This window comes from Coenobita brevimanus, chromosome 52 (assembly GCF_032717465.1).
Source record: "Coenobita brevimanus isolate Jiangsu-jjx chromosome 52, ASM3271746v2, whole genome shotgun sequence".
In the NCBI taxonomy this organism is placed as follows: domain Eukaryota; kingdom Metazoa; phylum Arthropoda; class Malacostraca; order Decapoda; family Coenobitidae; genus Coenobita; species Coenobita brevimanus.
Window position 1 is genome coordinate 2,703,309 of NC_137005.1, and position 13,709 is coordinate 2,717,017.

Consider the following 13,709-nt stretch of genomic DNA (forward strand, 5'->3'; position numbering starts at 1 on the left):
GGTCCATAAGTACAAGTCCATAAGCTGGGGCCCAGTATCCGGACAGAACCAATATCCGGACCTACCTATGGCTCTATTACGTCGGATATTGGAGTGATTACTGTACTTATTAATACTGTATTTTAGAATAAATATCAATCATTTTGAAACCCTTATAAAGAGTTAATATTTCCTATGCCGAGAAAACTGTGATGTCGATAAAGTAATCACATGTTTACAACTGAGACGGGGCTCTGGCAACAGTATGAGGAACGTGTGTGATAGCGTACAAGTTTTGTTCCACTTAAATCTTCCGTGGCCGTTCCTGATACGAGGTACCGTGTGATACCCCTTTTAACTGTGGACACTAAGAAATCATGGAGACAGCTAAAGACATTTGGCAGCAATTAAGCCACTCCCAAGCCTCGGAACCCATCAAACCACCCAAGCCTTAATCCTTATAAAAGTTTGATGGCCTTTTATGTTGTTTATTTTTTCATTATACTGTTATTATTAATATAATAATGCTTTATTTCATGTTGGAGGAGAGATTGGCAGGAAATCTCAGGCATAAAGTGGTTAAAAGTTAGAAAAATGGGCCACCGAAAAACCAATTAGAAATTTTCCCATTGATTATTCAGTTCAGCTATCGCGTATTCAGCTATCACGCGCATTTGCTGTGACCAATTAGGTGCAGTAGCAGGGGGTTGAGTGTACTATATATAGAGTAACATACACTTCTCATTTGTTGCACTGAAGCTACCTCTTAGGGGAATAATTTGCACATGCAGATGTGCATAAATGTAAGTTTTGAAAGCACTTCAGGAACATAGCAGTTATTAGTAAGCCTTTTGTATGACTGGAAACCACAGGTGCCTGTGCCATGCATGGTTAAACAGGAATCCAGCTGTTAAGTAAAACAGACTTTGTATATTTTGGTTGATTGTTCATACTGTAACTCATCTTAGAGAAGAGAATTGGGGGGGTAACTAAAAACAACACTCTGCATAGGTTGAGGAGAACCGGCGGTACCGTGTTCACCGTGTCCATGAAAGCGTTGCCACATCTGACTACATTCGCACCAGGTCCATCTTCCTCCGTGAGCAGCTCAAGCAGGGTCGATATGTCATCATACCCACCACTTTTAAGCCTGATGAAACTGGAGAGTTCCTTCTTAGAATGTTCACCTCCAAGGATCCTGATGCTAAGTAGGTCAATCTCTTATTCAACCTAGTTAGTTTGACTTACAAAATTGATATAATTTTGATTGTGTACAATACTGTACAGTACTTGCTTTCTAATGTCATAAAACAGATTACTCTAAGTAACTGCCAAAAGCCTGTCATTGCAGAAGTTCAAGTGTGCACATGCATTTAAGTAACTGAAGAGTACAGAACAATACCATATAACTTAATTATTAACCATGCAAATGAACACACTTATAAGGATATTATTAAATGTTCATCCATCCATCCATCATCCAATCCTATGTTGCCCCATGAGGAGTGAGAAGCCTGAGGTTAGGCAAGTTGGTCCTGACATAAGACGAGAGTGACAAGCCTCACTCATCCCTGAGTGGCATTACATGAGCAATAAACCCCAACCATCTCTTGGATATAAACCTACACAGGTTCAGTCTCGTTGGAGCACCTTAATTACCCACTAAACCACCAGGTACCATAATTTGGTTATATGGTTGCCACCCAGCATAGTAAATGTTTTTCTGGTGTACAGGAAACCATTTAGCTTTGTCACTCAATGTAGAGTCACCCATAGGCAGAAGGAGCGGGAAAGAATGATGGAAAGAAAGACAGAAGAAGGAGTGTAAAGTCTTCCGTAGGCAGAAGGAAGCGGAAAGAATGAGGGAAAGAAAAGGAAGGAAGGACGAGAGGAAAGGACAAATACCCAAAGCAGCACTACATTGAGTGAGTGGATGGTGAGCGCCCCCACCTACCACCATTAAGTGTTCAAAATATAGAAATAACCTCGTTTAATGATCATTTTTTTTTGGATGAGTCAGCTGAAGATTGGCACCACTAATCACTGATATGTTTCATCAGTGTTATGATAATTTCCCCCATTCATCTGAATTCTGGTAGAAAGTGCACTGTCATATCACGCGAGGGATTAAAACAATTTCATATTCTCTTGTTCATTCTAGGGAAAAAATTCCATTTCAGCTTTATAACTGCTGTAATATTCTCACCTGGTATTCTTCAGGTGTCCACAAATGCTAGCATAATTCAGATTTCAGTCTAAATACCGTGTTATAAACACCATTACAGTACTGTATTAGATTACCCATATCCACATATCCCATTGAAATTTTATACTTTGTGTATACCGTACATTCTGACATTGACAAGGAGCTAACATGTAGTGGCACTGTGTACCCTGAGTGAAGCAAATCAGCTGCAACATTCACCCAGGAGCTGAGCCTTCTAATATCTCCTTGCACCATGCCACTGGGAAGGACCCTGTCCATACCTTGGTAAGGCACTGTTCATCACAAGGGGGCACTGGTTCCCTACACTGTGTATGTACTATATTCCGCCTGTGGGATGGCCTCACAGAAGCATTGTGCTTGGCTGGACAGACTAGGGTTAAGCATCATCAACAACTGCACAGTCTGGTTATTGGTCACTTATTATAGAACTTTTTCCATGTCTGATTACCAAGTGGTGAAAGAGACCTTGAAGTTTTCCCACACGTCAATAGATGAAATAGACAGGGACAGATGTTCACCTAATGTTTCACATCTCTTTTCCTTTTATTTGTTAATATTATACAGTATTCCTAAACTAAGAGAGGTGTGGTATTTAGTTGTTCCCATATATAGTTGTGATACTGCATCATGCATCAAAGAGGAAAGTGACAATCATGCCATAAGGTTGAATTAGTTGTAGTGGAACACCTGTACTGTAGTAGGTGATATTTTCCCCCCCCACACACTAGTACATCATTACAGTGCTTGGACAGAAATGCTGTTCAGTGTTAAGCCATCCATAATATGATATCGTATGCTAGCTTTGGGTAGCACTGGGCTAGGTCTGTTGTGTATTAGCAAGGATATTTTAATGCCATGTTGGTAACTTATGGAATAACAATGTACAGTAGACTGAGGGACTCTAACTGCGATGAATAATATCATGTTATGGTAACAGAGATAGATAAAGGCACTGCTGTACTGAAAAGTTTAATGGAAATTATTTAAACCTATTTTTTTTTTTTTTTTTTAATAACAGAACAGAGGAAGGGAAAAAAAATGAATAAAAAAAAAAAAAATTCCATGCACCAGATTACTGGTGTCCTCAGTTCATAAAATATCAAACAGTTAGACTTGAACAGTAGTAGGCTGAAGTTTGGAGGGAAGCAACTCTGGGGAAGCGAGTTCCAGAGAGATGCAGTTCGGGGAATGAAAGAATTCTGATAGGCAGAAGTTCTGCAATATGGCTGAGTGACATTCCAGTCATGAGCGCTGCCAGCTGCCCGTGTAGCACGAGGGAAGGCACGGAGAGGTGGCACCATGGACGCAACTTCGTCTGAGCATTTGCTATATAAATATCTGTAAACTAATGCAAGGGAGGCAACATTCCTTCTTACTTGTAGGGGAGGTAGTTTATTAGTAATAGCAGGGTTATTAATAATTCTAACAGCTTTGTTCTGAATTTTGTCTACTTGTTTTAATGCAACCTCTCCACATTCACTCCACAAGGGTGAGCAGTATTCAAGCTGAGAGCGCACATGACTCTTATAAATTATAACTAACTGCGTGTCAGTGAAGACGTTACGGACTCTGTACAATAATCCAAGTTTCTATGAGGCGGTTTTAGCAAGTGATCTAACATGAGAGGTCCAGCTGAGGGCATTGTTAAACAAGACGCCGAGGATTTCAATACTTTTGGAAATGGGAATATTTGTAGCATTGAAAGTAATATACGATTCTGGCAATACCTGTCTATTAGTAAATTGTATTTACTGTATTTAGTTTTACTAGCATTAAATGAGACAAGGTTATTTTGTCCCCATTCACTGATCGTGGATAAGTCTTGATTTAAAGAGATGGCTGTACTGAGTTGAGAGTTAGAGTTATCGGACTTTGTAAATGGATGTCTGAGTGTGAATGAACTATGAAGTGTTGAGTCATCTGCATATGAATGGGTAGGATTGTGTGTGACAGATAAGAGATCATTACTGTGAAAGGTCTTTCTTTTGCCCAAGTAGTTTTACATGATTGTAGCAAGAGTATAATAAAAAAATTGTCATAGTACCAAAGGAGTGAATAAAATTTATATTTCATTTATTAATCATTGAAATTTAGATTCTTAAGAAATATGCAGCTGCTGCCTGGTTTCATAATCAGTAATATACTTCTGTAACCAGTTGATCATTGCCTACCTTCTCCCGGCCAGTGGAGTCTGCACTTAAATAGCAAATGTTCATCATTATACACTATCACCCTTTATTATACTGAAGCTTCTCAGTCAGCAATAATTCACTTAACATGTTTTTCACATTAAAAGTATTAAAGAATTTGAGAACACTTTGTACATGACACAGTAAAAAAAAAAAACTAAGCAATTAGTATGTAAAGTGTAGGTTCAGGTATGAAACAACTCATTCAAGCATTTGTCCCAGTAAACTAGTTCTTATAGGTTTGAATTGCCTTCAAACTCATACAATCAGTATAGACCTCCTCCTCCTCTTCCTCCTCCTCTTCCTCCTCCTCCTCCTCCTCCTTGATTGTGTGGGGCTCGGACCCACCTTGCCACTGTCGGTGATGGCCACACATCTATTAAACAGGTTGAATTCATGACATTTTGAAATAATCACATCAAAATACTTTCGTTGATCAGTGTTTTTGGCTTGATAATAAATTTATAATATATGAGAAGACAGTCTCTCATATTTGAACATAACTCATTTAAATCAATTTTTACTTGACAGCATAGTTTCTAATAACATGTATTTAGTTCTGAGTGAAGAATTACTGTGGCTTCCATTTACCCTGACCAAATCAAGCTTAGCTAGCTCAGTGATTTGGCAAAGGTAGTGTCACAACTGTACTAAATTTAGGCCAACTGTACTATAGGAAATATGTTCTGGCTTCTTTCCTTCTCATTATTTTCCGCTATAGAAGTACAGTTGTGGCCTTCATATTAATTTACGTTATTAAAATTTATAGGTGGGGGTGCTCACCATCCACTCACTCGATGTAGTGCTGCTCTCGGGGACTGACTTTTCCTTTCTTCCCTTCCTTCCTCTTCTGTCTTTCCTTCATTTGTTCCTCTTCCTTCTGTCTATGGGTGACTCTGCACTGAGTGACAAGCCAAATGGTTTCCTGTCACCAGGAAAACATTTACTACGCTGGATGGTAGTCATATAACCAAACTATGGCACCTGGTGGTTTAGTGGGTACCAGTACTGTAATTAAGGTGCTCCAAACGGATGGAACCTGTAGAGGTTTCTATCCAAGGGGTGGTTGGGGTTTATTGCTCATGTAATGCCACTCAGGGATGAGTGAGGCTGGTCACGCTCATCTTACATGTCAGGACCAACCTGCCTAGCCCTGGGCTTCTACGCACCTCATGGGACAACGTAGGATTGGATGATGGATGGATGGATGGAAAATAATGTTGTCCTCAGCTATACACTGAAGCAATGTTATCCCCACAGAGCTTTGAAAAAAGATCAACCAAAGGTGGCATGGTACTCGTGCGTCAAGAAACCAGTCATGGTTACTACAATTACTGTCAAGTGTGCATCTAACCTAGAAAAACAGACTGCATTTGGAGGTAAGATAATGAACTTTAACATTATATAATACAACTCATAAAGTATTTTCTATTTTTGTGTTGGGATATGTTATCTGAATAAGGTATCATGCGTTAAAAATCAAATTGTTTGCTTCTTTCATTCTAATCATTTAATAGTTTAAGTTGAATACAGTGCAATGTAAAAATGATCAACCTAAAATATACTGCAGTGTTAAGCTTTCAGGTTCCGTAATGGGATTAAAGTATTCATAATGGTGCTGAACTGGTGAAATAATCAGTGGAACATGTACTGGTATAGTAATTTATGTACAAGTAACAGTTTTTGCCATTATGAGTACAGAGAAGATATTGCATTATGTGGTAGTTTAATTTGCTTTAGTCATACTCTTCATTGTCTATTTCCAGATGTGTGTACACTTTTCTTGTATACTTTTAAGGACACATTTACCACAGTTATCTCGTATAAGAGCATAGTACTGTCAGTGCAGATTTAGTAGAATAGAGAACTCAGTAACATATAAAAACTTTCATTAGCAACAACATATAATTTGTATGATATAATTTAGTACTGGTATCTAAAGTATATTGTATTCCATGTGATATCTCGATTTTAAGCTGATAGAGGTAAAAAAAAAATTGCTTTAAAATTTAAGTTTGGATAGGATTAATGGGCTTAAATGACAACTCATTGTCCATGCTTGATAGCACATTTTTTGTTAAGTATTGCAGTGGCATGGTCCTGTGATGACATGGTAATTGTTTTAGTTACACATTTGGCCTGTTGATATACTGTACTTTATGTAAGCTTGTATTAAATTCTGTTCTATAAATAATAATGACAGAAGCTTGTGACAGTTTTTTTTCTTTAGGTATTAGCTATAAGCTTGTCATATTTTCGATTAGACTTGTCTCCTGAATGATACAAGCTGTCTTTTCTCACCCTGCATGCTGACTAGAATGGGTCAATCAGGCTGACATGCTCTATAACAGCACTGTGCGTAAAGGGCGAAAACTACCAAGGCGGATAGTTGTACCAGATATTTACAATAATAATCCAGGTTTGATTTGCTAGTTAAAATTAACAGTAATTATGCACTTCATCATTTAATCAGTTAGACATTACCAATACACATGCATTCATTTAATGTTCATTGAAATTATGGTATTTTAATGTGCTGTAATAAGCAGTACTTAATGCATAAAGTAAAGCCACTTGTTAGCCAAATACTGTAGTTGCTTGTTATATTTTCCTTGTTTTATATTTTTATATGCCCATATTAGCACACATTAATGGCATAGTTAGTATACATGGCTGTCCTTAATGTAGTTGTAGTGAAATGTGGTGCTGTGCAGCTTTTACCAGAGATGCTTTTTAATGTGTAGTATTTCCTGCTGGATTGTATGGCATCAAAGTTCATCATGAATGGTTCACCATCATTAATCCATTTTTTTTCTGGCTGCAAGAATAATTTCTTCCATGTAAGTTTGCTTCCATCATAATCTTTTACATTTTATTCTCTCCAACTTTGGACTGTAGTGGATAGTTACTTTCCAGTCTTTTGGGCACCTGTAAGGTGTATGTAAGTTAAATACTCAGGTTTATGTAGTGATTTTTCACCACCCCATTCCAATTTGATATGATCCCATCCCTCTTTCAAGCTCATACACATGTTGTACAGCTTAACTCAGTTTGCCACTTTATTAGCAGGGGGAGTTGTAGTTGTTGAGTAATCTTAATCTGTCTGGCTGAGTAGACCCATCAACGACTGGCAAGCAACCATCCCTGTAGGGCTGTCCCATGCAGTGAATCAATGTTCCCTTACAGTAGGCAATGGCTCACCACAGACAGGTGCAGGGAAGACTGTGGTTTGGTTTCTGGATGGATGCTATATTTGCATCTCTCCACCCAGTTAACGGGCACTGGAGTAGGCTCCACGTAACACCATTATTTGTTGATGTGGTTAGCGTCCATTGCTGTATATGTTTTCCTGGGTTACAGGAAACCATTAGGCATGTCACTTAGTGTTGAACCACTTGAAATGGGAAGAAGATTAATAAAAAGTGACAGGAAGGATGGGAGAAATAAAAGATAGGAGAGCAGATACAGAAAAAGAGTGATAAACTACATTGTCAGTGGATGATGGTTGCTACCATCTACTGCCAACAGGGAGAGTAGGGTGCAGAAGTACCAGTCAGTCTTATATAACACACAACTCCAGTTATAGTAGCAGCTACTGATGCATTTTTGTTTGTGTGGTATTTGAGTCTGGGCATAGGCTCAGCATTCTCCAATATTGCACACACTCACATGTCACCCCATCAGCATTAATACCCACCATCCATATTGAATATATACAGGGTCTGTCTCATTCAGGATTACAGTACTGAAATGGTGTGAACAGGCTTGTTTTACGACATGTTGATGGGCTGTGTGAAAGTTTGGTAAAGTGTGTTTTACAAAAATTTTAATAATCAAGCTGTACCCTGTCTCACCCTCAAAACAAACTCACTCAAGTAGAACTTCATTTATTACAGGGAGGAGAAAGACACTGAACTGGCCTGAGAGCTACTCAGTATTCACTTATCCCTTCACAGATATAGCAGTAGCCCATTTGAACAGATACATTGTGGCAGCCAGTACCTTTTTCATCCCCACTGAACATGTCATATGTGTTGGGCCAAGCATTTCCTGACATTAACCAATTTGTCAGGCAGTAGAATGATTAAAGTAATAAGCACAGCTAACTTCTAGTTGAAACAAAACCTGAACACATGCTTTCTTCTTGGTGTCCATTGCTTTGTTTATCACACTGCTGTACCATCTGTCTCTCCATTTTCCTTTTGACTCAATTCTCCTCCACATGATGATCACTTCACACATTTTATTTTCATTTCTTCCCAATTACCTTCTTTGTATCACCAACTTCTCCACATTGTTTAAAGTACATTTTTTAAATGTAGAATGTCTTCTGCTGTAGGTACTAGGCTGCATATAATCCCATTATATTCATTATGCATGAGCTAGCAGTTGAGTGTCATAGTTCATGAATACTATGTAATGTACCAGTACTGTGTATTTATTTTACATATCATTGTCACACTCATGCATGCTTTCCACATTTCTGTAAGGACTCAGCCACGTAAGTAAGTCTGACTGATTTTTATATTCAGGAGCAGATTGCAAGTTCTGTTATTGATTTTTTTCCTTTTGTGCATGTTCATAGTTTTTTTGGATAGTATCAAAAGGTAGGTGGGGGCGCTTACCATCCACTCACTCAGTGTAGTGCTGCTCTTGGGTGTCTGTCCTTTCCTCTCCTCCATCCTTCTTTCCTTCCATCCGCTTCTGTCTTTCTTTCCTTCATTCTTTCCTCGTCCTTCTGCTTACGGGTGACTTAACACTCCTTCTTCTGTCTTTCTTTCCTTCATTCTTTCCTCTTCCTTCTGCTTGTGGGTGACTACACTGAGTGACAAGCCAAATGGTTTCCTGTACACCAGGAAACCATTTACTATGCTGGGTGGTAACCATATAACCAAATTTTGGCACCTGGTGGTTTAGAGGGTATTTATTGCACTCCAGTCGGATTGAGCCAGTGAAGGTTTATATCCAAGGGGTGGTTGGGGTTTATTGCTCATGTGATGCCACTCAGGGATGAGTGAGGCTGGTCACTCTCATCTTATACATCAGGACCAACTTGCCTAACCCCGGGCTCCTACGCTTCTCATGTGGCAACGTAGGATTGGGTGATGAATGAATGAATGATGTATATACAGTATATATGGTACACTGTAGTTTAGGAATTTTCATGTTTATTCTCACTAGTTAGTGCTTGATATTGCAGATACATTTGTAGAAATAATAATTTTATATATCTTGAGACTGCAATGGTAATTCATCATGTGGCCATAGTGAATGAAATTTGTTACATGTATAGTACCTTCAGATTTGTATCATACTTGTACTGTACAGTACAGTACTGCTTTTCTCATGTTCATAATTGCTATGTACAGTAGACAATAATAGTAGTTATAATGTTTAAATTTTTATTTGATTTATAAATCCTCAGTACTTGTAATGTTAGAAAAGACAGCACTTGTTTATGTGGGTTATCTTACAACAGGGGTTGGCAATTATATTTGACTAATATTGTACCCCATGTCAAGAGCTAGAGCATCGCTACTACCCCTGACCTACAGGAAGTACTGGTTTTATGATTATATTGATAAAACATGACAAACCAAGATACTTTCCATTTAAAAATAATTAAAATGAGAGAGAGAGAGATTAAATGCTTTTGCGGCCGTGACCCATGCAACTCATATCATGGTGGTGTGACTAAGTTTTTGCCTGGGTTGCCTTCTTCTGGATGCTTTAAGTCAAACTTCAGTTCACATTCTGAGTACGATAGATCTGGAGTAGGCCTACATTATCAGGAGATCTTGCGAGTGACAAAATTCTGCGTTTACTTTGAGAGTATGTGACAGTTAAATAGAAAATACAATAACTTTTTTGGTTTGATGCAACAATTAAGGTATCAGAAGTCAACATTTGCTTGTCTGGAAGGGAGCGGGAGTGGGGCATCTCATCAGCCTGCTAAACTTGGCTGGTTTCATTTTCTAGACCTAAGTTGCATTCATACTGTTCCTTCCCCATCACACACTGCCACAGGCTCCAACAGAAGTAGTTCAGTATAGGATGGACATTGCCCAGTGAGTTGCTCTTCCTAGAGGCAGCCTTGAAGCATACAGTACACAAGATCAGTTGAGGCATTGTAATTAAACACTGGCTTCTTAAGTTCACTGTCTTTATTTTCCAGATAATTACACTGAATGCTTTCCAACTTTGCTTCACTATGCTCACAAGCACTGGAGCTATACAAAATTTATTAACTGCAATTACACATAATGCCTGACAACACTTCACTATTTTCACAAGTAATGATGATATACAAACTTCAATAACACTTCACTGTTTGCCAACAACACTTCACTGTTTTCACAAGTACTGAAAATACACAAACTTCACTGACACTGCACTACACTCAAATTGAACTGAAAACTGACCGAACCTGCTCTAGTCTCTTCCCCATCCTTATATAAGCTTGCAGTGTTCTAGAATGATTTACATTTTTCCACAGTTCTGGTGTTTTCCAGAGAGAGAGAGAGCATGGTTACAACAGTTACCAACTCGAAGACATCCAAAACATGCCAGAGTTTTCTTACATTACATAACACTGTACATTATTTAGCATACAAACTTAAATTACCTAATTTAACAAGTAATCACATAAATCAAACATTATAGAGAAAAAGAGCACAAAAATTAATGTACAACTTATGAAATAACTACACTTACCATAGCAGGCTAACTGGCAGCACTGACATGCAACAGTAAAATACCAGAAACACTGAGAAATGTCCAGACTACCTAGCTAACAATGGTAACTGCTTTAATCTGGATGAGTCTCGTTATCCCCAGAAAACTTGAAATTACCAACGATGGGGTAATTTACCTCCAATTGCTGACCCCTGTCTGACAAGATTTCTCTGTTGAAAATAGTGTATTACTGTAGAGCAATGTTATGAATATATTGCAGTGTAATAATGTTAACTAAGGATGAAACAGCATTTCTACATGAAGACCATTGCCATATATTGAGTCACCTTATGCTGGATCATAATATAATTACAGTATTATAACATTTGTTTGGATTACTTTGTAGTGATTTCATGACATATTGCTCATATTTATTAATTGGAGTACTATACCCTAAATATTGGAAGTATAGTAACATTCATCAAATTTTGTTTCCACTTGGTGCTTATGCCTTCTTGCCCACCCCAGGAGATGCTGATGCCTATTGTATTATAAAGTGTGAGGGCGAGTCTGTTAGGACGCCAGTTGACAAGAAAACTTCAAATCCCACATGGAACACGACAGCCATCTTCTACCGCACCAAGCCAGAACAGCCCATTGTCATTGAGGTGAGTACTGGTATTGACCCCATTGCCTTTACCGTACATAAAGTCTAGATTAGGAATTTAATATGGCCTTTTTCGTTGTCTGAGGTGAATATCTCATACTGGATCAATGGTGCTGGAGAGGGACGCCTTCTTGTGGTAACACAAACATATCCAGGTGGTTTTACTGCCCAGTTTATTTTAATTTCTGTGTTCAATGATAAAGATTCCAACATGCTTGCATAGTCTTGGTAACCTAATGGCAGCTCTCCATGCTGCTTAACCTTTAACAGCCCTTCTTTTCACTTTCTTATCCCAGAGATTGCACTCTGTGATCTTGTCCCGGGTAATTTTCAGTCTGCCTCTCGCAACCCTACCCTCAACATTCACACCATCACAACTTCATACCCAGTTCCCTCCCCGTCCTCCATATGTGTAGATGAGCCTAGCTCTGAAAGAACAACAACATAAAATCAGTAAAGTTATGTATAAATTTGGTAATAGATGGGGGCATTCACCATCCACTCACTTGATGTAGTGCTGCCTTCAGGTGAGTACAGTGAGTGACAAGTTATATTGTTTTATATAACCCAGGAAACCAGTTACTACATTAGGTAGCAGCCATATAACCAGATGGATGCATGGTAGTGTAGTGAGTTAGAGCACTTCAAGTGGATGTGGCCCATAAGGGTGTAAATCTGAGAGGGGGCTGGAGTTTAATGCTCACATAATGCCACTTATGGACAAGCAACTGTTTAGTCTATATATATAAAAGAGCTGCATTGTATGTTTGCCCTTCAATCACCACCAAACCAAAGGCCAGAGACCCCCAGACCCATATATATTCTGAATCAGGATGATCAAAGGTTGGTTTTAGGGGGGTCAGTATTCAGATTTGGGTCATTTGAGGTCACCAGTAGAGTGTTCACCTTTTTGGCCCGGGCTATGCCGGGTACCCCTGCAGCACAATTTCTGGCATGGAGACTCATTTGACCTCCATTTAGGACATAGGCTATGTGAGGTTGACCTCCAAGGTCATTTGAAGTCACTGGTTGGAGGTCTTTTGAGGTCACTTGAACGAGTGGACCCAGCAGCCCATTTTTGGCATGGAGACTCACATGACCTCCAGTTCGGACATAGGCTGTCCGAGGTTGACCACCAAGGTCATTTGAGGTCACCGGTCGGAGGTAATTTGAGGTCACCGGTAGTAAACAAGTGTGCACAAATACTGTGCGTTGGTCTGTGAAAACTGAAATAGAGAGTTGCTGGATCTCTTGTAATCCCTCTTCAGAAGCATTAGAGGTACATGGTCTTTCTGGAGTAGAAAGAAAGATTGAACTAGAACAAATAGGATTAGAGTGTTTACCTTTTTGACCTGGGCAATGCCAGGTACCCCTGCTAGTCTCACCCTAAAAGTCTGGACTGAATAGCTTAGTACCAACCTTCTATGCTCTGGGTGAGGCAGTAAATGATTGGGTGACAGATAGATAGATCTTTGACCCTGTTATATTAACCTTACTGTTATCTCTGTTCACCTCTATTTTTTGACAGGTATGGAACAGTAACATGCTTATGGATGGATTCATTGGCCGGGCTGAAGTGACAGCACCAATCAATCCTTCGTATATCCAGGTTGAGTTGCCTCTCTTTGGTCGTCGGAAAGAGAAGGCAGTGGAAAAACAGGGAAACCTCGTAGTGCAGGTGTATAGCGATGATGACCTCACTAGCATTTAATGATCATGAGAGATATTTTAGTTGTGTTATATCAGCTTAACCCATTCAATCTTGTGATGTATTTAATATTTTCTTCTCTACCACTAGATAATTCACTTAAGTTTGGGGGTGACTTTTCAAAATAGACGGGTTGGATAATCCTTCAGTAGTTCTTTCACTACTGTACAAGAGATCTCCCATAAACTGAATATAATTATCTGGAAGTAGCAAGAAAAAAAAAAAAATATATGGTAATGTAATGAAGATGTTACTGGTTGGAAG

General features: G+C 38.9%; 1 protein-coding gene across 10 annotated transcripts in view; it reads left to right on the forward strand.

Moving 5' to 3' along the window:
- The window catches only part of LOC145400377 (calpain-5-like), a 147,397-nt gene extending 133,938 nt beyond the window's left edge, over nucleotides 1-13,459 (forward strand). For 7 of the 10 annotated variants that reach the window (XM_080272887.1, XM_080272884.1, XM_080272886.1 and 4 more), the window contains 5 exons: nucleotides 991-1,187; nucleotides 5,656-5,774; nucleotides 6,713-6,814; nucleotides 11,599-11,738; nucleotides 13,266-13,459. In XM_080272887.1, coding sequence (XP_080129013.1) covers nucleotides 991-1,187; nucleotides 5,656-5,774; nucleotides 6,713-6,814; nucleotides 11,599-11,738; nucleotides 13,266-13,448 — 741 coding nt within the window. In that variant the 3' untranslated portion in view covers nucleotides 13,449-13,459. The remainder of the gene's footprint in view (nucleotides 1-990; nucleotides 1,188-5,655; nucleotides 5,775-6,712; nucleotides 6,815-11,598; nucleotides 11,739-13,265) is intronic. The other 3 variants (XM_080272891.1, XM_080272893.1, XM_080272892.1) reach the window with 1 other exon arrangement.
- Nucleotides 13,460-13,709: the final 250 nt, after the last annotated feature.